General features: G+C 42.9%; 1 protein-coding gene across 1 annotated transcript in view; it reads left to right on the top strand.

Annotated features, from left to right (window-relative positions):
* BLVRA (biliverdin reductase A) overlaps positions 1–22729 on the top strand; it is a 48623-nt gene that overhangs the window by 8319 nt on the left and 17575 nt on the right. The window contains exon 3 of the mRNA XM_030190000.1: positions 22103–22200. Coding sequence (XP_030045860.1) covers positions 22103–22200 — 98 coding nt within the window. The remainder of the gene's footprint in view (positions 1–22102; positions 22201–22729) is intronic.

Here is a 22729-nt window from a genome sequence, read left to right as displayed (position 1 = left end):
TCTTGGTTCTTGTTTGTATTTCTGTGTGTAGTTCTTTAGTTGTCTGTGTTTCTTGTTCAGTGGCTGCCTGGCAGCTTTTAGTTCTGTCTCTGGTCTGTCAGTGTTTGTTCCCTGTTTCAGTGGCTGCTTTGCAGCTTTCAGTTCCTGTCCTTTAGCTTTGTTTAGTATTGTCTGTCTATGAGTCCTAGCCCAGTGTCCTGCCTTGCTGCCTATGTTTTTTCCTTTCCCCCATAGGCGCCCGGTATAAGAGGCTTGGGGAGGCTAAGCCTCCCCAGCCACAGCAGGAAAGAGTTAGGCGGCGCTGTGAGTCTCCCTTGTTTACTATCTGCCCCGCGCCATCTTTAATTTACCCTGCGTCCCAGCGTCGGCCCGCCACATCATTTCAAAGCCCGCCCTGCTGCCTGTCTCTATTCTTCCCTCCCTTCGCGACGTGTTCGTTCGGCAGAGTCCCCGCCCTCGAGGAAATGATGTCAGAAGGCGGGACTCTGCCGAACGAATCACATCGCGAACAGAGGGAAAATAGAGACAGGCAGCAGGGCGGGCTTTGAAATGATGCGGCGGGCCGACGCTGGGACGCAGGTAAATTAAAGATGGCGCGGGGCAGATAGTAAACGAGGGGAGGGGAAGGGGAGAGGAGAATCGCGCTGGCGCTGGGTATTGTTTTACTTGAACCCCTCTCCACGCCCCCGGAAGACCCTTTTCCACGGAGGTGTGCAGAGGGTTTGTGCCTCCACAATCTGTTTGCGGCGTTGTGGAGGCATCAGAAGGCTCTGTTCCAATCTAATTCCCATGACCACAGCTTTCTGTCTATCTGGATTTAAATGATTCCTTGGCCATTTGTGTTCCCACATATATTCTATTAGAATCTAACAGTATTTTGTACACAGAATGAGTGTCTGGTGTGTGTATAGCTTAGTTTTGTAAGTAAGTAACAGGTGAGGAATACTTGAAATAAAGACAGAGATAGGTTTCAGAAAGAAGGCTTTAATCTTACCAAGTGTTCAATCAAGTACAGACATCAAACAGATTCTGGATTCAATTGCACAGAGCTCTGCCGTCTGAGAAGTGTCGGGGAAGACTCCGAAATTAAGCCAAAATCTCCCTTCTTTTATACCCACAGATCTCAATAGAAGTCTATGGCAGGACCTATTTTTTTATAATATTTCACAATTTCTGAGATCATACTTTCGCATCCAGCCAGGTGCTTCCGTTCTTGTAAACAACTTGTTCCTTAATACCAAAAATATCTGTTCTAGCTATTACAATTATTGTGCAACTTCCTCTTTTGTCAACATGTTTTCTCCTCTGCCAGAACATCTTATTTTTAGCATATCAGTTTCACTTCCCCTTTTTCTATTATCTTATGATCTAAGTTTCATCTTATAGAAAGACAAACTCCATTTTAATAAGTGCTACATTCAATTTGTACCTGATTTTATTAAGACTCATCTATAAGGCCATTAGTAGGTTATCAGGCCTAGTTAGTGCTTTTCAGCTGTACAAAGCTATGTAGCTTGGCCCACCACTATTCCAGTGGATGGATCTTAAACTAGAACGCATATTAACTTGCAGGAAAAGCAAGTCCTTGCTCAGCCAGTCATAGATTTTTTAAACCTAGCTGGTATTTTTACAGCCTGAGTCCTAAATCTGGCCTTCCACCCTTCCGGTGGGCATCCAGTGAGGGCCTCTTGCTGTAGTATAATTATACATTCCCCACTTGTCACCCCCTCTGGAGAGGGGTGACACAAAGCTCGTCAAACTTGTCATCATCCATTCCAGAAGGTGGTAAGCTATCAACGACGAGGGGGAGTTTTACTCTTATGGATTGCTAGCAGATATTATGCAAGACAGAAAACTTCATTCTTAGGTGGTATATTTTTGGGCATATGGAATTCCCTTTATATTACCCAAACCCCTTGGGCCTTAATCTTGATGTTACCCCTCTTGAGGCTTACTCAAACCTGTAGTGAGAGAGGTTTTATGAATGGGACAAATCCATGAGTTCATCTACAAAATCTCATGAAGTATAGGTATGTGGGTAATAGCAATTTAAGGTGGATCGTACTAATAAACACTTTCAGGTCTTTCTATAGCTTCTATTGTATCTGTAGCGTAGTGCATGGGGAGATAATCTAATGTATCTATCTCAGTGGTCTTGGGAAGGAATAGTGGTTTTGATTAAGCATTGTTATGGGCTCAACAAATATATGGTTAGTACTGGACCTTACTATTACTCATCATTAGCATCCAATCATGTGCACTAAAAAATGGATAGCAAATATGAGGTTGCCTCATACAGCAAAAAAATGGTCAATCCTAGGAAAATTTATATTAACAAAGGTCATGCATGGATTTTAACATATGCATAATGACCTGGAAGTATGGGAAGCATTTTATATATCCTTTACCCCACTTGGAGCTTAGTCAAACCTACAGAAAGACATGCAACTTAAGTAAGCCTACACCAAAGTTAAACAATTGCATAACAGGTTGATACTAACAGGGTTTACATCTACATTATGATATCATAGGCAGTATTAGGGTTTGATGCTACCCCTGTGTCTGAGCAATATCAACTTCAATTTAAATTACATAAACAGAAATAACAGGGGAAACTCTTAGAAAAACATTTAGAACAATAAAGGAAATAATAGGAAAATAAAAACAAAACCTTTTTCAATATATAGACAGGATTACTGCTAAACTGAAAATAAAACAAAATATGAATCTATAATGTCCATAAACAGCAACAGTAATTCTCAATTTAAGTATCAGTTCTAAAGTCTCTTTCATCGATCATGGTTGAGGCGGTGGAAGCGCTGAAGAATCTGGACGGAGATCTGGGTTTTCAGGCTGGCGTGCTGAAGGAAGTGGCCGGTCTTGAGATGGTTAGGCTGGTAACATCTGGTTCTGCGGCTGAGTAAACCCGTATATCTGTCACATGGACCCAAAACCTGTGGTCCAGTAGTTTGCAAGGTGTAAAGATTATTGCCACAACCTTGGGGGATCTAACATCATTTGGGCCTGGATAGATCTTGAAGACTTACTTGTGGTGTACAAACTTGGATCTTTCCAAGTCTTTATTCTAGGCATGCACAATCATAATTAGTCTATCAAGAGTCAGAGTTTGCAAAAGGAGTAAGCAAAATGACTGTATCCTGAATGATACATTGATTTATCTTGGTGGGCATAATCAGCAAAAATAATATATAGATGTCAAGAGACATGAAAGACAATGTAACATGGAGAAACAGTTGCTAATTAAGTGCAAAGCAAAAGCATATATGAAATAATATCTCCTGATTGGTAGGGGTAGGAATTGGGATTTGCATAATATATCCCCACTTCTGGCTTGCATAATGTGCAAGACAGATTGGTAATTATCACAAAGAGATGATCAATAACTATGGTAAAATATATGGAACAAACGAAAAGAGTACAAATAAAGTAACAATAATAAAATTGATTGTTCGAGTTATTGATGTATGGAGGGTCAAAAATATGGTGAACAAAAATAGTATAAAGGCACGGATAATGCGTTGCAATCTATGGCCAGTAGGTATGGAATCTTCACCTGTGTTGACTACCATTCATCAGGGTTGAGCCCTCAGCTGCAGGAGGCCAGCAGGACTTACGAGTTAGATGATTCAGAAAGAAGGGTAGAGGCCAAAACTTCTTGCAACTCCAGTAAGTGGAGAGCCTATCTTTTTCGCTCATGGACCAATTGATGCATCTGTGGAAGCTCATGGCTCAATAATGTCTCGTTTCTCACACCGGGTTAATGTTGGGGTCTGTGCATCTGTCCTTCAATCTAGCGATCCTTTGCTGCAATATAGCCTTCAGATCAGATACATTATCGGGTAGCTCTTCTTTGCTAGCAGTCGTCTCCTCGGTGAGGGACGTCAACGGAATTCCTGTATCCATCTGGGGAAAGGCAAAACTTAAACAGACCAGTAGTGCATTAATGCGGTTAATTTATTGGAAGAAGTCATAATATTAGCGGGAGTCATGAAGAACCATTGCGTAAATACAAGAATTAGACAAGGGGGTTAGGGAGGCGGGTCGTGGGTATAAATGGGGGCCAGGAAGGAGGGATGGTAAGAAACAAAGCATCGAGAATGAAAAAACAAACAAAAAAATTAAAAAAGCACCCTGAAGGGTGTAAGGGAAAGAAAAAAAAAAAAAGAAAAAATAAAAGAAATAAAACAAAATATGATACATCTGAATTGCAGCAAGGCATATTCAGAAGGCAATGCCAGAAAAAAGGTTCCTTGAAAAAGACTAATGAAAAAAACATTCAAAAGTGCAGCCACCCTTGATTGACCTTCACATAGAGTTTAAGTAACCCTTTTCAATCAATCAAAAAAGTAGGAAGAAGCATATCGCTTCAAGACAAAAGCACTACGTGGCAAGAGTTAGTTGAAGCAAGGTGTTAGTGAAATACACAAAGCATAAATTCCAGGACCGTTGCACCCAATAATCTACACCAGTTTGTTTCACACTCACTCGCAGTGAAAGACAGACAGATAAAAGAGCAATAGTTGGCATTCCAGGGGTTATTGTGATTACCTGTTGTAAATAGAAAGGAATTAAAAGTGGAGTGCATAATTTTCCTTATTTATGTCTGCAAGCTTCACCAATTCCCTGTTCAAGAATACTACCAAATCTATGATCAGCGCAAAATGCTCCCCCAAATGGCCAGTTCAAGGGGAATATTTCTCGCATTTATTCCATATAACGGATAATGGTTATTAAATATTACTTTTTCTTAGACAAGGAAATCATGGAAAAGCTTTCAGATATCACACACCATAAAGAGATTTTAAAAATGAAGGCTTTATATTCATAAAAAACTAAAGAAGTAAATGTCACATCAATTTAAACATTTTAACATTGAGCAATACATAGCATTTATTTAAAAGGGATCCCGTATAAAGTAAAATGGTATAAATAAGTCAGTAAAGGTATATGTATATAAAACATAAAATGAATATCCTATGGGGATCGCTCATCCCTGCAGATGATAAGAACTCCCCAGGGAAAGTATGCATAAAAGCAAATAATTAACTTGCTGACTCAGTTAGGTCATTTGTATGGTACCATAAATATACACTTGCAATTAAACCTAGAAAAATATAAAATAAAAACACCTGTAATAGAAACAGAAACATCACACCAACCATATACAGATAAATGGTTTCTGGATATCAATGAGGAGCTGAGTAGTATGAGTAACTGAGAGTAACAAAATCAGATCTGTGTTTTATAGGTACGCGTAGTCGTGGACGGACGGCTGCGTAATAGCCGCATTGCCCGAACCTGAGCTCTGGGCAGACTGGAAGGCATTATGGGGTGGGTAATATTGATCCCTAGGTCTGTGGTCACTGCGGACGGCGTTGATCTGGGTTCACAAAGGGAATGACTGTCGTTCTTGCCGTTGATTCGGCGAATTTGATTTCTAAGTCCATTTTGTGGAGGGTAGCGCGCATTCCCGTGCATAATGACCGTATTGCTGACAGCGATAGCACTGGACATCTGGAAAGCGATCAGGACTAGGCCGGGAACGGTAGTCTCTAGGTCGTCTATTAGTGTCGGGGGGGCCTTTTTCAGGTTGAGACCGGCGGCCATGATTATTAGGGTAATCATTCCTACAGTCTTGGCGGTGTGAGTTATCTAGCGAGGGAAGGTCATTCGGTCGCCTGCGGTCTCTCTGTGGCTGTCGTATCTGCATCCGGGAGACACGTAGCGATGGGGAGTCTAAAGGAGGTTGACAGTATTGACTATGAGGAAGGTGTCGGCATGGACATTCCATGGCGTAATGTCCCAATTGGAAACAACGGTTGCACTGTATTTCAGCTCGGTGGCTGGGAGTAGGCTGAGAGCAATAGTCCCGGCACTGATTGTTAGCACTAGGAGCATTGGATTTATGTGGAATGAGTGAATTGGCTCTTACAGGGGGCCGTATACTAGGCCGCGGATAAAGATTGCCCTCACCAGGTATCAATAACGATGTCAGATCTACAGTGTCTGGGATCACATAATCTGTGATAGTCGATACCCATCTACTGAGGATCTGATAATGGAGATGACGGGTGGAGTCGGGTGTGTATGTGTAAATAAAGTCTAATAACCTTTGCAGATTTTTGGTATGAAAGGTGCCCTTACGGGGCCACGAGAGTCCAGGCTGAAACTTATTCCAGGAATTCCATATTTGGCAAAACTTTATAAGATTTATGCGGTCTCCTGGGAAGTGATTTATCACTCTTTCAAGAGGCAGCATAATGTATTGGGCACCAGAACTCTGGTATGGTAGAACACCGATATCTGGGTTGTGTCAAATTGTACTGGCAAATCTAGTCTTATACAAAGGGGCTAAATATACCAGTTACGCAAAATCAAACACCTCACTAGAGGACACCTTAAAACAGGTGTATATTCCAAATTCTATATTTTTAGTTACTGTCACCCCAACCACGGTTAACCTGCTTATGGCAGATATTAGTCCCAATATGGGGTGGTTTACCGCAATCCCAGCCAGTACCAGTAATTGTCAATTGTTCTAACTTATTGCAAGATAAGATATAGAAAGAGAAAAGGTATAGAGTATAGGGAATTGGAAGTAAAAATTTCCCAAATTAAAATTACAAAATGTAAACAAGGACCTGGCAATAATCTTCAGCCTGTAACAGCATCATGGCATCATGTCTGTATATTTACGTATATGAGGGACGAGCTGTAGGGCACCTTAAGGGCAGCAGCCGATTCTGAAGACTTTAAGGATCCAGCTGCGAAATAAAAATAAAGTGTACATATTATATGGTAAAAACTGGGCCTACCTAAGTGTAATGTAAGGCAGAAAATAAATTGTAAAGTTATGTTGGGAGCTGTGTATGGAAACAAAATATAGACATTAAACAAGACATGATACTTCTATATAGTATAATACATCACCCAATATATATAATGACGGAACCTGGTAAGCAAGTGGTCTACAAATAAGCTCCAGACCTGTAACATGCTATAGAGAAAAAAAAATGAACTAGATTAATAATAATATATATATTGACCAGATCTAGAACCTGGTACAAGGTCAGTGGTTCAAAAAACCGCTTCAGGGATAACAAGGAGACCTAGAAATGATAATGTGCTAACAGGTTACAAAACATGATAGTAGAACATGCAGAGACATTCATACTCACGCATCTGCTAATGTACTCCAACATAGGGACCCAAAATAAAAATTATCAATTGGCGGAAAGCTCAACGCTTTAACCGCAAGTGACATTAGGAGAAAGCAAGACAAAAACTGCAAACAGAAATGCCACTAAAGAGTGGGTGTATAAGTGAATAAATACCTAGTGTCAGCTATTATATATTTATACTACTCTACCCCTAATTAATGAAAAACTACTCTCCAGAGTGTGCTTCTAAAGGCATTAAGAAACCCGGTTTCCCAGCCAGCCAAGAACTATCCCGTATACATGGTAGAGCCCCCAAAAAGGGACATTGCAAACACTCCCGAAAAGGACTTAAGAAACCAGCGAATAAGGTGTCATGAATCGAAGAGTAGCTGTCCAATGGGTTTTCCGCTGACTATTGAACTTCTCGTGTACGATTGAACTTCTCGTGTGCGACTAATCACCCCCAAGGACCTGTAGTTTGAGAACTTCTCGTGTACAACAACCCACTAAGTGGTTTGAGAACTTCTCGTGTACAACAACCCACTCAAAAATTTGTGGTTAGGAAACATCTCGTATATGACTAACCAGTCTAGAACGTTGAAAAGTTAGGAAAAACTTCCCGTGTAAAACTAACCCTTCAAGAATATTGAATGCCCGAGTCACCTTGTACACAATCTCAACCAATGCCTTAGGCGTCCCTTTATTGTCACAGCGATCATGTATACAAGTAACCCCAATGTGGGCAATAATGCCGAATCCGCAGGCCACTCCGAAAATGGAATGGAATTCTGCTTTAAATCTATAATTGAGATACCGTCATCCATTGAAGGATCACCTCCAATGGGTGTAAGCCCCAGGCATCGATATCAAAACCCAATAGTTATAGCGTGACACAGGTATTTTTTCCTGAATACTAAAAACCACAGCAGTCCTTTCAGTTTGTAGATTGGTGTCAGTTTTCACATTCTTTAAAATTGTTCAGGCCCATACAAAGAAGTCTAAAGATTTTGTTTTCCTGTGTAGTCCAGAGCTATACCCCTAGAATAAATGAAATAAAGGAAAATACATATTAAATGCTTTTTGGGGCGGGTACCAGATAGATCGGAAGTAGCATCTAAACAGGAAAATATAAGAGAAGCATATAATGCAATAAATTGTGAAACAGGACACCAGAATCGTGGTGCAAATATGACAAGTTAATACCCATACACTTAGAAAAGGAACATAGTAAATAAAATAAACCCGAATGCGATGGCAGGAAGCTTTTGTGCCTAAACAGGTGAAAGGGGGAAAAAAACAAATTAAAGCATGTGATTCTTACACCAAGAACTTCCAATGATACGGCATAAAACATACATACTAATCAGTGACTGAAATGATATGTCTAAATGATGACAAACAGGACAGCTGCAGCATTAGAAGGGAATAGAAGGTGGGGTTATAAAGAACCAACAGGAAATAACTGAAGAAGTTAAGTAACACTGTATTCTCATGGCACGCAGCCATCATCTTCTCAATCGGAAAGGTAAAACTTATTCTATATACATATCTATTAAGGTAGAAGCAAAGAAATGCTGCTATATAGTACATAATACTTCTACTATCATATAAGTTATACAAGGGGTTATCTAGCTCTTAATGTAACAATAATCCATTGTAATTTCATGTGACTTTTGTGTTGGATCCTAGTTCATATCAAACTTGTTATAAAGACTTACACAATTTAACTCTTTATAGAACCATATTATTTAAAAGCGTTGTCATTCTCAGGACGTGGAAATATTCATCCGGAAACATTATAACATAAGTCATTACTGCAAGTGTTTAAAATAAGCCAGTCCAGGCTGTATGCACTCGGAGGACGAAAACCACAATGCAAGCGAGGAGGTGCAGTATTTCCTGTAGATAACGTTATAATATAGTCAGGCTCACCGATGATTAAAAAGTATTAAAAAGCATCCTGAAAAAAACTAACACGATAGTACGGTGCAGGGGCTGTAACTTATATTTCTTTTAAACGAGCACACCATTAAATAGAGCACAAGAAACCAGAACTATATGAGTATCGGAGATCCAAAGCATACGAGAATCTTATCTAGAGGGTGAATAAGATCCTATCTAACGCAGCATAATACAAACAGTAAAATAGATAGTGCAAGCAATAGAAGCTGATGGGCGGGGACAGCATAGCCCCCTAGCTTATAACGGGAGCAGGATATAATCTATATAGCGTCTATACAGCAAACTGTAAAGGTATGTTCCTAATTATGTCACAATAAAGCCCTATATCAAACTACAAATTCAGGAAAAACCTCAGCAATTATATACGAAATTATACACCGCTTGGGAGAAAGAAACATCGGCTGGCATTGTCAACAACAGGAAACCTTAATATAAAAGTGAATCCAAAACCGATTACACAAGCTAGAAATGACCGAAAGCAAATGTCAAATAGGAAAATAAACGACAAACCTTAAGCATTATTAATTGAAAGTATAACATTGTCCCAAAACAAATTGTAAATTAAAAGGGTGTGATAACAGCTAGTAAGACAAATACAAATTAAAAATTACAACTGTAAAAGGAGAAGAAAAAGCATTAATCAGACCGGAGGATGGCCGTATAGTTTGACAGCCAGCCATAAGTCATAGTATAAAGCACTGATAATACATGAAGGAGAAGAGCATGCTTCTGAAGTCCAGATAGCTTAGAAAACAAATCACAGAGCCGGGGGACAGGAGAATGCTGTATAATAGACAAGAAACCTTTTACAAGGAGAAAGCATAGGAGACGGGGTCTATGCAGCTAAAGCGGCTACGGGGAAACCACGCACTTATAAATTGAGAAGGCAAAGATACAACAGAAATTATCTGTGGTTTCCTGTAGTTTCCGGTGGTTAGAGAATTATTCAAAGTCAGATCAAGACTAGCAATCATTTGGAAAAAGCACATAAGTTAATGTTTTGTCCGTTTCCAGCTGTACGGCTGAAATGCTTTTACAGCTCTGAATATGGTTCCTTAATAAGGCTGTGTTATAACAACAGTTTTAGTTAGTAATAGAAACTTGCATGTTCCTATTTGACAGAAAGGCTGTTGCAAAGCAGGTTAGAAAAGCAAATTAAAACGTGTCATTCTTTCATCATAAGCCTCAAGTTTACAGTATATAACATATTGAATCAAGCAGTCCAAATACAATGCTTAATGATTACGAACAGAACAGGCTCAGCATTTGAGGGAAGGGGGGGTGAAAGTTACCGTTCTATCCATAGGCAGAAAACACATTTCTGTGAATAAGATTCCGTTCAGCATGGCTAGTACAGGAAGTCAGCACAGTCTGAGGAAACATTGTGGTTAAAAGACTGCTTCTGGAAGTAAAGCTTTTAATATGATTTAGCAATAATACTGTAGAGAGTTTAAAAAGAACCAGAACATATTTCAAAAATCAAGGGTTTATACGGGTTTACAGAAAATTGTTATAAGGATTTAATGTTGATGTAGATGTTATAGGAAAAGGAAAATAAAAACCAGAAGGGAAGTGTGCTTCCTGTGCTTAATTTGAGTTTACTGCTTACTGCAAGCATTGGACATTACGGCTACTGAAAATAGGACTATACAGCACATAAAAACTTTATGCTGGTATAATTAATCAGGATAGGATTTTATCTAATCAAACATATTGAAGTTCTTAGAAACTATTATGTAAGGAACCAAGGAGTTAATGTTTGAGGAAGTATGACAATTCTAACTACGTTGCTACTTTAATTGCTCAGATAGACCGCTGTAAATCATTCTGTGTTCATAGAAAGCTGAAACTGTCAATTCTACACTTGATACGGCAGCTCCTTCAAAGCAAAAACTTTTTAATGTCTTCTACTGTGTCTTTAAAATAACGGCAATCTAAATTTCATTACTACCAGTATATCGCTTGATTCTGTGAAGTAAGGGTTAATTTTTAGTTTCCGGACTAAGGCTTCCTAGACGATTACAACTGAATTTATGTGCTAAGAAGTATTTTGTTTTGGCACTCTCTTGAGCCTCCCTCTGTTATAGAAGCAGAACAATCAAACTTAGCACGATTTAAAACCCATTTTTAGAAAGAAAATGCTTTAAAAGAACAGACACTATAGCATTATAGAATTCTGTACCTTATTCAAAGGGTTAGAAAGCAAAGGTCTAGGGATGAACGGAAACTGTGACATAATCCTAAAGATATAAGCGAGGAAGTAGAGAGAAAGAGAGGCATTTGAGACAGCCGCATTTCTCTTAAGAGAGGTCTGGCCACCATCAAAATCTAAAAAGGAATTCATTACACAGTTGCAACTTATACAGGAGCAATTAAAAAGGACAAGCCCATAGGATAGCGCAAACAGTACAGCAAGGGGGGGGGGGGGCACAGAAATATGGGATAGCAGCCAAGCACACAAAACAGATCACAAATTGTGTAACCTCAGGTGACACAGACACAAATCACAAACACAGGAATATACAAGGAGAAAAGTATATTAAAAGTGTGGAATTAGAAAAGGTGTCTTATCTAACAGCGTTGACCCAGAGGGGGGGGGGGGGGGGGTCACATTAAGACCACAGCAGAGGTTCAACACCCGATTTAAACAAACAGCAGCCGTTGGGACGCACTCGCGTGGCCCAGCCGGTATGCGTCAATCACTCAGCAACCGTGCAGTTACACACATCATGCAAATCAAAAAGGGATAGCAAATAGAAGAACAGTATAGGGACCAGTAATAATTAATAGACCATATCACCAAAGGGACAGAGCAACAGAGAAATATGACAGAAGAGAGAGTGGGCATCCGTTCTGGGACGCAACTTAGAAGCTGCGGCTAGAAGAGCAAACCACAGGAAAGAGTGAGACATAGAAAGAGAAAGCAGAATGCTTTAAAGATAGAGAAAAAGGGACAGATCAATTAGGGACATGAGACACCAGAGAAAAACTTCTGGATCGCGGTTAGCCTACTATCAACAGAATATCACAGAACAAAAATCTGTCTCTGAGTTTAAACGAAACCGGGCAACAGAATAGATTGCCGAATAAAACATCTTAATTCTGAAAGTCTCAGAAACAGTTTTTAGGAAGCAAAAATAAAACAGCAGTTTATAAATTCGGCCAAAAAAATTATGCTATGCAGCGAAAATTAACCCTGGAAGTACAACTAAGGTGGTTACGGGGAACAGAGACAGAATACAGACCGGGACTTCTGAAGTGGAGATTTATAATATCATGAAAGTTTCAGACGGGAGTTTCCAATGCAGACGGGCATAGAAAAAAGTGTGGTTTATCAAGCCTAAAGCTGTATAACAGGAAGGAAGGGGGGGGGTTCTGTGGGCTGTCAGTTTTGAAGAGTAGTTTAGAAAACACACAGAATGATTTTAGGATTTCAGGGAACTGCAGTGAATAGGAGCGCAGACAAAAGTAGGAACACAGGTAGGGATGGAGGGAAACAGAAGGCTGCGTGTTCAAATCACGTCGGGGTCACCACTGTTTTACTTGAACCCCTCTCCACGCCCCCGGGAAGACCCTTTTCCACGGAGGTGTGCAGAGGGTTTGTGCCTCCACAATCTGTTTGCGGCGTTGTGGAGGCATCAGAAGGCTCTGTTCCAATCTAATTCCCATGACCACAGCTTTCTGTCTATCTGGATTTAAATGATTCCTTGGCCATTTGTGTTCCCACATATATTCTATTAGAATCTAACAGTATTTTGTACACAGAATGAGTGTCTGGTGTGTGTATAGCTTAGTTTGTAAAGTAAGTAACAGGTGAGGAATACTTGAAAATAAAGACAGAGATAGGTTTCAGAAAGAAGGCTTTAATCTTACCAAGTGTTCAATCAAGTACAGACATCAAACAGATTCTGGATTCAATTGCACAGAGCTCTGCCGTCTGAGAAGTGTCGGGGAAGACTCCGAAATTAAGCCAAAATCTCCCTTCTTTTATACCCACAGATCTCAATAGAAGTCTATGGCAGGACCTATTTTTTTATAATATTTCACAATTTCTGAGATCATACTTTCGCATCCGGCCAGGTGCTTCCGTTCTTGTAAACAACTTGTTCCTTAATACCAAAAATATCTGTTCTAGCTATTACAAATTATTGTGCAACTTCCTCTTTTGTCAACATGTTTTCTCCTCTGCCAGAACATCTTATTTTTAGCATATCAGTTTCACTTCCCCTTTTTCTATTATCTTATGATCTAAGTTTCATCTTATAGAAAGACAAACTCCATTTTAATAAGTGCTACATTCAATTTGTACCTGATTTTATTAAGACTCATCTATAAGGCCATTAGTAGGTTATCAGGCCTAGTTAGTGCTTTTCAGCTGTACAAAGCTATGTAGCTTGGCCCACCACTATTCCAGTGGATGGATCTTAAACTAGAACGCATATTAACTTGCAGGAAAAGCAAGTCCTTGCTCAGCCAGTCATAGATTTTTAAACCTAGCTGGTATTTTTACAGCCTGAGTCCTAAAATCTGGCCTTCCACCCTTCCGGTGGGCATCCAGTGAGGGCCTCTTGCTGTAGTATAATTATACAGTATGCATGGAGGGCAGGGGAAAGAGGAGGGTTGCTGGAATGGGTGGATAGAGGGGATGGCAGGGGAAAGAGGAGGGTTGCTGGAATGGGTGGATAGAGGGGATGGCAGGGGAGAGAGGAGGGTTGCTGGAGTGGGTGGATAGAGGGGATGGCAGGGGAAAGAGGAGGGTTGCTGGAATGGGTGGATAGAGGGGATGGCAGAGGAGAGAAGAGGATTGCTGGAATGGGTGGATAGAGGGGATGGCAGGGGAGAGAGGAGGATTGCTGGAATGGGTGGATAGAGGGGATGGCAGAGGAAAGAGGAGGGTTGCTGGAATGGGTGGATAGAGGGGATGGCAGGGGAGAGAGGAGGGTTGCTGGACATGGGTGGAGGGGAGGTCAGGGGAGAGGAGATTTGCCGGACATGGGTGGGTGGCTAGAGGGGAGAGGAGGGTTGCTGGACATGGGTGGATGGAGGGGAGGGCAGGGAAGAGAGAGGAGGGTTGCTGGACATGGGTGGCTAGAGGGGAGAAGAGGGTTGCTGGACATGGATGGCGAGACGGGAAGACAGGAAGGAGATACACATGAATGAAGGGGAGAAATTCTGGTCATGCATGGAGGGGAGAGAAGACAGAGGAAGGAGATGAGATGAGGGAAAAAGGGGAAAACCTGCACATCGATGGAGAAAATAGGCAGAAGCTGGACCCACTGGACAGTCAAGTCTGCAGAGGACCCAGCTTTTACTTACGGATGTAAGGCAAGAAATGAAGAAGAAAGGCAGAAAGTAAAGAAATAAATGGAAAGGAAGCCCTGGAACCGGAGTTAAGAGGACAGATAGCAGCAGTATCGGATACTTGGCCAGCATGATCAGAAAAACAAAGTCACCAGACAACAAAGGTAAAAAAGATTATTTTATTTTCATTATAGTGTTTGGAATATGTCCACTTTGAGAATCAGGTGCTCAACATTAAAATTTTATATTTACTTATTTATGGCATTTTATCCCACATTAAACATGAATTAGGGTGTTTTGTGGCTCTACATGAGAATTGTGATATTATGATCCCTTGTTTCATATTGTTGACGGTCTGCATTTTCCGTATGGGTGGTATATTGGTGTATTAGGTTCTGCCCAGTTGAATATTTATGGTACAGTAAGGTTCTGAGTGTGTTTTTGCACAAAGTTGTGCATAGTGTTTTGCAGTTGAGTGATTGTGGTTAGTATATGCTTTGAGCAACCACTTTATTCTTTGACATATGATACATAGCTAATATCTAAATTTAATAAAAGGTATTAATTGTGACTTTTATTTTTATTTATTTATTTTTTCTGTGTGTTATCAGACAATTATGGATTTAAGCTCCACCCCTGGCCCCACCCCTAACCCCGCCCCCTTTAGCCTCCCCAAACAGTTGGGCCACCGACCACCTATGCTTTCCCCTCTGACCCGCAGTCCCTGTTCAGCCTAGCTGGTATCCGGTTCCTGCCCTGTTCGGTAAGTCCTGGCGGCCGCCTGCAGCCAGGGGCTCATCTCCTTGTCTCTGGTGTGGGGAGATTTTGCCTGCCACTGCCGCTCCTCGGCAGTGGTCCAAGGGCTCACAAACCTAGTTTCTGCTTGGAAAACGTGACATACTTCACTGCAGTGCATTTGGGTCTGTTGTCTCTTCTCTGCCTCCTCTCTCCCTGCCCGGCTGTGGTGTTGACTTGTCCATGGTAAGCTCGTTCCTGCTTTGTTTGTTTAGTTTAGAGAGTTGCATGGGAACGGAGTTCACGGGAATCCCGCAGGATCCACAGGATTCCCGCAGGGATGGAAGCAGGCCCTGCGGGGTTCCCGTGGAAGTGGAAGCTACACTGCACCAGCCTCATCTACCGAGTACCAAATTCTTTGAGTGCTGTCTCCTCCTCTTCTTCCTCCTTGCTTTTACAGCACAAATGTGGAAAGTCTTCCATTAAGGAGGTGGTAGAGACACAAATGATGATGGAATTCAAAAAGGTGTGGGATGAACACAGAGGATCCATAATTAGAAAATGGAAGTTATAAAAAACCTAACCTTAAATGGCTGCATGTGTGTGGATGTGTCAAGTGACGCTTAGATGGCGACTCTGGCTGTGATTAACTAGGGCTGATACCAGGCAGACTTGTATGATCTGTGTCTAATATATGGCAGTCTGGTTTAGGATGGGCTAGAAAGGGCTTAGACAGCAACTTCAGTGGCTGGAACATAAGGACAGTGCTGGATAGATTTTTACGGTTTGTGTCCCACAAATGAGAAGACGAATAGACTGGAGTGGGCTTCAACGGCCACTCCAGTAGTTGGGACATAAGGATAGGGCCAGATAGACTTCTATGGTCTATGTTCCATAAACTACTACTACTACTACTATTTAGTATTTCTATAGCGCTACAAGGCGTACGCAGCACTGCACAAACATAGAAGAAAGACAGTCCCTGCTCAAAGAGCTTACAATCTAATAGACAAAAAATAAAGTAAGCAAATCAAATCAATTAATGTGTACAGGAAGGAGGAGAGGAGGGTAGGTGGAGGCGAGTGGTTACAAGTGGTTACGAGTCAAAAGCAATGTTAAAAAGGTGGGCTTTCAGTCTAGATTTAAAGGTGGCCAAGGATGGGGCAAGACGTAGGGGCTCAGGAAGTTTATTCCAGGCATAGGGTGCAGCGAGACAGAAGGCGCGAAGTCTGGAGTTGGCAGTAGTGGAGAAGGGAACAGATAAGAAGGATTTATCCATGGAGCGGAGTGCACGGGAAGGGGTGTAGGGAAGGACGAGTGTGGAGAGATACTGGGGAGCAGCAGAGTGAGTACATTTATAGGTTAGTAGAAGAAGTTTGAACAGGATGCGAAAATGGATAGGGAGCCAGTGAAGCGACTTGAGGAGAGGGGTAGTATGAGTAAAGCGACCCTGGCGGAAGACGAGACGGGCAGCAGAGTTTTGAACCGATTGGAGAGGGGAGAGGTGACTAAGTGGGAGGCCAGCAAGAAGCAGATTGCAGTAGTCTAAACGAGAGGTGACAAGGGTGTGGATGAGGGTTTTGGTAGAGTGCTCGGAAAGAAGGGGCGGATTTTACGGATGTTGTAAAGAAAGAAATGACAGGTCTTGGCGATCTGCTGGATATGAGCAGAGAAGGAGAGAGAAGAGTCAAAGATGACCCCAAGGTTCGAGCTGAGGAGACAGGGAGAATGAGAGAGCCATCAACAGAAATAGAAAACGGGGGGAGTGGGGGGAGTATATAATATCACACTCGTTGATTTAATCATGAATTGATGATGGGTGTGACTATTCGGCAGACTGGATGGACCGTTCAGGTCTTCATTTGCTGTCACTTACTATGTTACAATTAATCCTCTTTGCTCTCAGGCTGATGCGCAGACCTCAGCTCTGACACAGGCATGAGCATCGGATGTCACCAGGCCTACTGGCGTGTGCATGTGGTGACCTCTCAGCACACAGTGCCAGTAAATCAGAGACAAATATTACATGTGCACACTAGAGTGTTCTAAGTTTCAACTTCCATTCCTTCCTTGCTTACAGTGCTGTGGCTCAAATCCAGAGAGAAACTGAGGGAGCTGACTGGAATTTTCTTTTATGTACCATTAAATTCTTACGGGGATGGGTGAGAATGGGTTAAATTCTTGCGGGAACGGGTGGGGATGGGTTGGAATGGGTTAAATTTTTACGGGGATGGGTAAGATTCCAGTGGGGACGAGTGAGATTCCAGCAGGGACGGGTGGGGATGGGTAAGATTTCTGTCCCCATGCAACTCTCTAGTTTAGTTTTCCCTCCAGCTTGTTTAACCCTTTGTGTTCAGTGTTTGGTATTTGGCTCTTGTGTAGCCCTGCCTTCTTAGGCAGTCTTTCTCAGTATTTGTTTTAACTGGTTGTGTGCAGTGTTTATTGTTTGTGTCTTTTGTGAGCCTTGCCTCTTTCAGACAGCTTTTCTCTTTTATTTGCTTTAATCTTTCGACACAAATCGGAAGATGGGTGTCCTTCTCACAGGGTCGCCCAAAATCGGCATAATCGAAAGCCGATTTTGGGCATCCCCAACTGCTTTCCATTGTGGGGACGACCAAAGTTCCCGGGGGCGTGTCGGAGGCATAGTGAATGCGGGAATTGGGCGTGCCTAACACATGGGCGTCCTCGACCCATAATGGAAAAAAAGGGCACAAAAAGGTGCCCGAACTGACCAGATGACCTCCCCTTACTCCCACAGTGGTCACTAACCCCCTCCCACTCTCAAAAAAACATCTTTAAAAATATTTTGTGCCCGCCCCATGCCAGTCTCAAATGTCATACTCAGGTCCATCGCAGTAGTATGCAGGTCCTGAAGCAGTTTTAGTGGGTGCAGTGCACTTCAGGCAGGCGGACCCAGGCCCATCCCCCCCTCTACCTGTTACACTTGTGGTGGTAAATGTGAGCCCTCCAAAACCCACCAGAAACCCACTGTACCCACATCTAGGTGCCCCCTTCACCTGTAAAAGGTATGGTAGTGGTGTACAGTTGTGGGTAGTGGGTTTTGAGGGGCTCAGCACACAAGGTAAGGGAGCTATGTACCTGGGAGCTTTTTATGAAGTCCACTGCAGTGCCCCCTAGGGTTCCCAGTTGGTGTCCTGGCATGTGAGGGGGACCAGTGCACTACGAATGCTGGCTCCTCCCACAACCAAAGGACTTGCATTTGGTCATTTCTGAGATGGGCGTCCTTAGTTTCCATTAAACACCGAAAATCAGAAATGACCAAGTCTATGGATGACCATCTCTAGGGATGACCTAAAGGTCAAGATTTGGGCATCCCCTACCGTATTATCGAAATGAAAGATGGATGCCCATCTTGTTTCAATAGTATGGATTTCTCTGCCCCTTCGCTGGGACGTCCTGTGAGGTCGTCCTCAGGAAAACTTGGGCGCCCCTTTCGATTATGCCCCCCCCCCCCCCACGTAGCCTTTGTTTGTATTCTCTCCCTCTGGTTGTAGTCTGTATCCACCAGTTTGGTCTGTCGCCCTTCCCTTTGTGTCCCTGTCTGGTGCTGTTTGCGCTGCTTGAGCTCCAGTCCCTTCTGGAACCCCTCATTGTTCTTTTCCCTTCCATAGTGTATGATTCAGTTCCAGTTTGGCCTTGTGGCACGTACGCTTGGACTCTGTACGAGTGGTTCCCAATCAGCCTTGCGGCCCACATGAGTGGTCTATTTCCCTTTTCTGGTGGTGCTTGTTGATTTTCCTGAGTGTTCGGGGTTTTGTGGCCTGTGGTATTGCATAGCACCTGTTTGGTCTATCCTAGGCCTTGGCCAAAGTCCTTCCTAAGCCTTGGCCTGGGCACAAGAGCTCACGATCAGATTAACAAAACTCTAGAATAGTTCCTTAACTGCTAGCCTATAAAACTGTAATAGAGACTAAATTGCCAAACAAACAAAAAAACACTATTCCCTAAACTGCCTTTGCAAAATAAGCAGAGTAACTTAAAAATAAAGACATTGAGATTACCTATTTAACTCTAAGTCTACCTCTCCCCAAGTTTAAAAGCAGTTTCCTAGCAAATAACTTACCAGTAAAGTTCTGTCCTGCTCTGGAAGTCATCTCACAGCACCTCTTCTGGACAGAGAAAAACTGAAAAGTCTGGCTTATTTATGTGCCTGTGCTGCTTGATGACTTGCACTTTCTCCAGCTCCTGCAATGACAAGGGAGGAGGACACAGAGAGGAGAGTTCAAAAGTGCTGTGTGTGGGAGGGGCAGTAAGAAGAGAGAACAAGTGAGTTTAGGTAGGAGAGAGAGAAGAAAGCAGGAGATGGTGTGAGTCTGAGAGTTCCATAGAAGAAGGTGAAAGAAATCTGTGTAACCCAGGACCATCACCTCTTACCCTGTTCCCTTTCCCCTTTGTTTCAGTGTCCCCAAACGAGTCATTGACTGCCTATATATACATTTTGATTTCCTAGTTGCTTTATTATGTTAACCAGCAGCCAGCCTTCATATTGGTCTTGTAGTAGGAAAACAGTGAAAGCACTGCTGTTTCTTTGATGTTATGTTAACTAGGGTTTTTACTGTTTTATGATTGTACACCATCTTGCTTGACATTTTTGCAATGCCAAGGAAAGGGCATATACATTTTTATAAATAAATATCATCTGAAATGATTACCGTATTTTTTGGACTATAAGACGCACTGGACCATAAGACGCACCTAGGTTTTAGAGGAGGGAAATAGGAAAAAAAAATTTTGCTTTTTCCCTCCTCTAAAACCTAGGTGCTCCGGTGCGTCTTGTCTGAATCCCTCCCTCCAAGTTCGGGATCGCCCTCAGGGTTACCTCCTCCCCCCTCCCCGGCCCTGTCACCACCTCTCCCCTTACTCACGCGATCTTCCCTGGTGGTCTAGTGACGTCTGGGCAGGAAAGAGCCTCCTCTTTCCTGCCCAGCGCGCTGCCCTCCATCCTCCTGTATGCATTGCTGCCTGACGGTCTCGGCGAGATTCAAAATGGTCGCCGAGAATTCAAGTCTCGGCGGCCATTTTGAATCTCGCAGAGAACGTCAGGCTGCATACAGGAGGATGGAGAGCATCGCGCTGGGCAGGAAAGAGGGGGCTCTTTCCTGCCCCGACGTCACTAGACCACCAGGGAAGATCGCGTGGGTAAGGGGAGAAGTGGTGACAGGGCCGGGGGGAGGGCGATCCCGAACTCGGAGGGAGGGAGGGCGGCCGGCGGGCCAGCCAGCCAGCCAGCCAAATCTCTACCTTCGGACTATAAGACGCACCCCCCATTTTCCTCCCAAATTTGGGGGGGAAAAAGTGCGTCTTATAGTCCGAAAAATACGGTATTTCCTCTTTGATCCTCACTAGTTCTGCATCTTTCTTTAAATTTAGTCACCTTGCTTTCTACCTCCTCTTACTCTGTTACCTATCTGTATGTTCCATCTTTGCTTATACTCTACGCTGTCAATTAAAATGTTCTATTACATATTGTGTTGACATTGTAAGTACTATACTATCCAGCTTATAATCGAACGAGAAAAATGCCCAAGTTCCGACCTAAATCGGAAGATGGACGTTTATCTCACAAAAACGAATAAAGCGGTATAATCGAAAGCCGATTTTTGGGTGTTTTCAACTGCACTCCGTCGCGGATGCGGACAAAGTTTATAGGGGCGTGTCAGAGGTGTGGCGAAGGCGGAACTGGGGCGTGGTTATCTGCCGAACAAAGATGGGCGCATTTCAGCGATAATGGGAAGAAAGTATGCGTTTTTAGCTAGAATTTAGGACACTTTTCCTGGACCCTGTTTTTTCACGAATAAGGCCCCAAAAAGTGCCCTAAATGACCAGATGACCACTGGAGGGAATCGGGGATGACCTCCCCTGACTCCCCCAGTGGTACCTAACCCCCTCCCACCACAAAAAAATGATGTTTCACACATTTTTATTTTCACCCTCAAATGTCATACCCAGCTCCCTGGCAGCAGTATGCAGGTCACTGGAGGAGTTGTTAGGGGGTGCAGTGGACTTCAGGCAGGTGGACCCAGGCCCATCCCCCCCTACCTGTTACAATTGTGCTGCTTAATGCTTATTAGTCGTCCAACCCCCCCAAACCCACTGTACCCACATGTAGGTGCCCCCCTTCACCCCTTAGGGCTATAGTAATGGTGTAGACTTGTGGGCAGTGGGTTTGGGGGGGATTTGGGGGGCTCAACACACAAGGGAAGGGTGCTATGCACCTGGGAGCTCTTTGACCTTTTTTTTTGTTTTTGTAAAAGTGCCCCCTAGGGTGCCTGGTTGATGTCCTGGCATGTGAGGGGGACCAGTGCACTACGAATCCTGGCCCCTCCCACGAATAAATGTCTTGGATTTATTCGTTTTTGAGCTGGGCACTTTCATTTTCTATTATCGCTGAAAAACAAAAACGCCCAGCTCACACATTGTTGAATAAAACATGGGCGTCTATTTTTTTCAAAAATACGGTTCGGTCCGCCCCTTCACTGACCCGTTCTTGGAGATAAACGCCCATGGAGATAGGCGTTTTCGTTCAATTATGCCCCTCCAAGCCATATGTTGTATTGTTATTTGAATATTTTTACTGCTGTAATCATCTATTGCTCATGTTTGATTTTATTCTTACTGTACACTACTTTGAGTGAATTCCGTCACAAAGGTGGTAAATAAATCCTAATAAATAAATCTGCTAATTCGTTAGTGACCAATGGATTTTTGTAGTCTAGATGCATGATTTTACACCTTTTACCAGACGTGCTTCTGAGGGAGAGGAAGGGATTGTTGACATGGATGGGCAGACTGGAGAGGCTCTATCATCTTCATCTGAGGCTATATCACATTTATCTGCTGTCAATTCTTGTTCCTATATATTAGACAACTGAAGAATTTGTCTTTTATGCTGTTTCTCACAGGAAGTTCCTGGAGGCTGGAAAGCACGTGCTTGTGGAATACCCAATGGCACTTTCAGTGGCTGCAGCACATGAACTCTGGGCACTGGCTGAGCAAAAAGGTGAAAAGCATTTTCCTCCCACTGTAGAGAGTCATTGCAATCCTTCTGAATCAAAATACTGGCGTGGGTCATATGCTGGGGTGTGTAACCAAAAATACTCCACCAAGCTCTCCTTTGTCCTCCTCTGGACATCTATAACTCCTTTGGGAGTTACTGCAGGAGAGAATCTGTTGCTGTCAAGTATATGCACCAATAATTGCTGACAGCTCTTGTCTAGAGACTCATTTCCAGTGAGTTTTTTTCTAGCAAAAAAGGTGCCAGTACTCAAATGCAAGGCCACCCTTCAGGGGTGGGTGATCACTGAGGGACTCACCCCACAATAGCCAGACCTCCTGCAACCTATCACAGAATCTATGACATGGCAGAATTTGTGTGTAGACCCTGAGCTCTTTCAATAAAACTTGGGGACCATGGGTCAATTTTAGCAGGCAGTGGAAAAGGTGCCGGTACTCAGTACCCCCAAGTGCCCCTTCAAGAAAAGGCCTGCTCATTTCAGACTTGCTGACACACGTTTTCCATGCCCTCAGAG

This window comes from Microcaecilia unicolor, chromosome 1 (genome assembly GCF_901765095.1).
Source record: "Microcaecilia unicolor chromosome 1, aMicUni1.1, whole genome shotgun sequence".
Lineage (NCBI taxonomy): Eukaryota > Metazoa > Chordata > Amphibia > Gymnophiona > Siphonopidae > Microcaecilia > Microcaecilia unicolor.
Note: the sequence above shows the minus strand (reverse complement) of the source record. Positions and strands in the feature narration are given on the sequence as shown.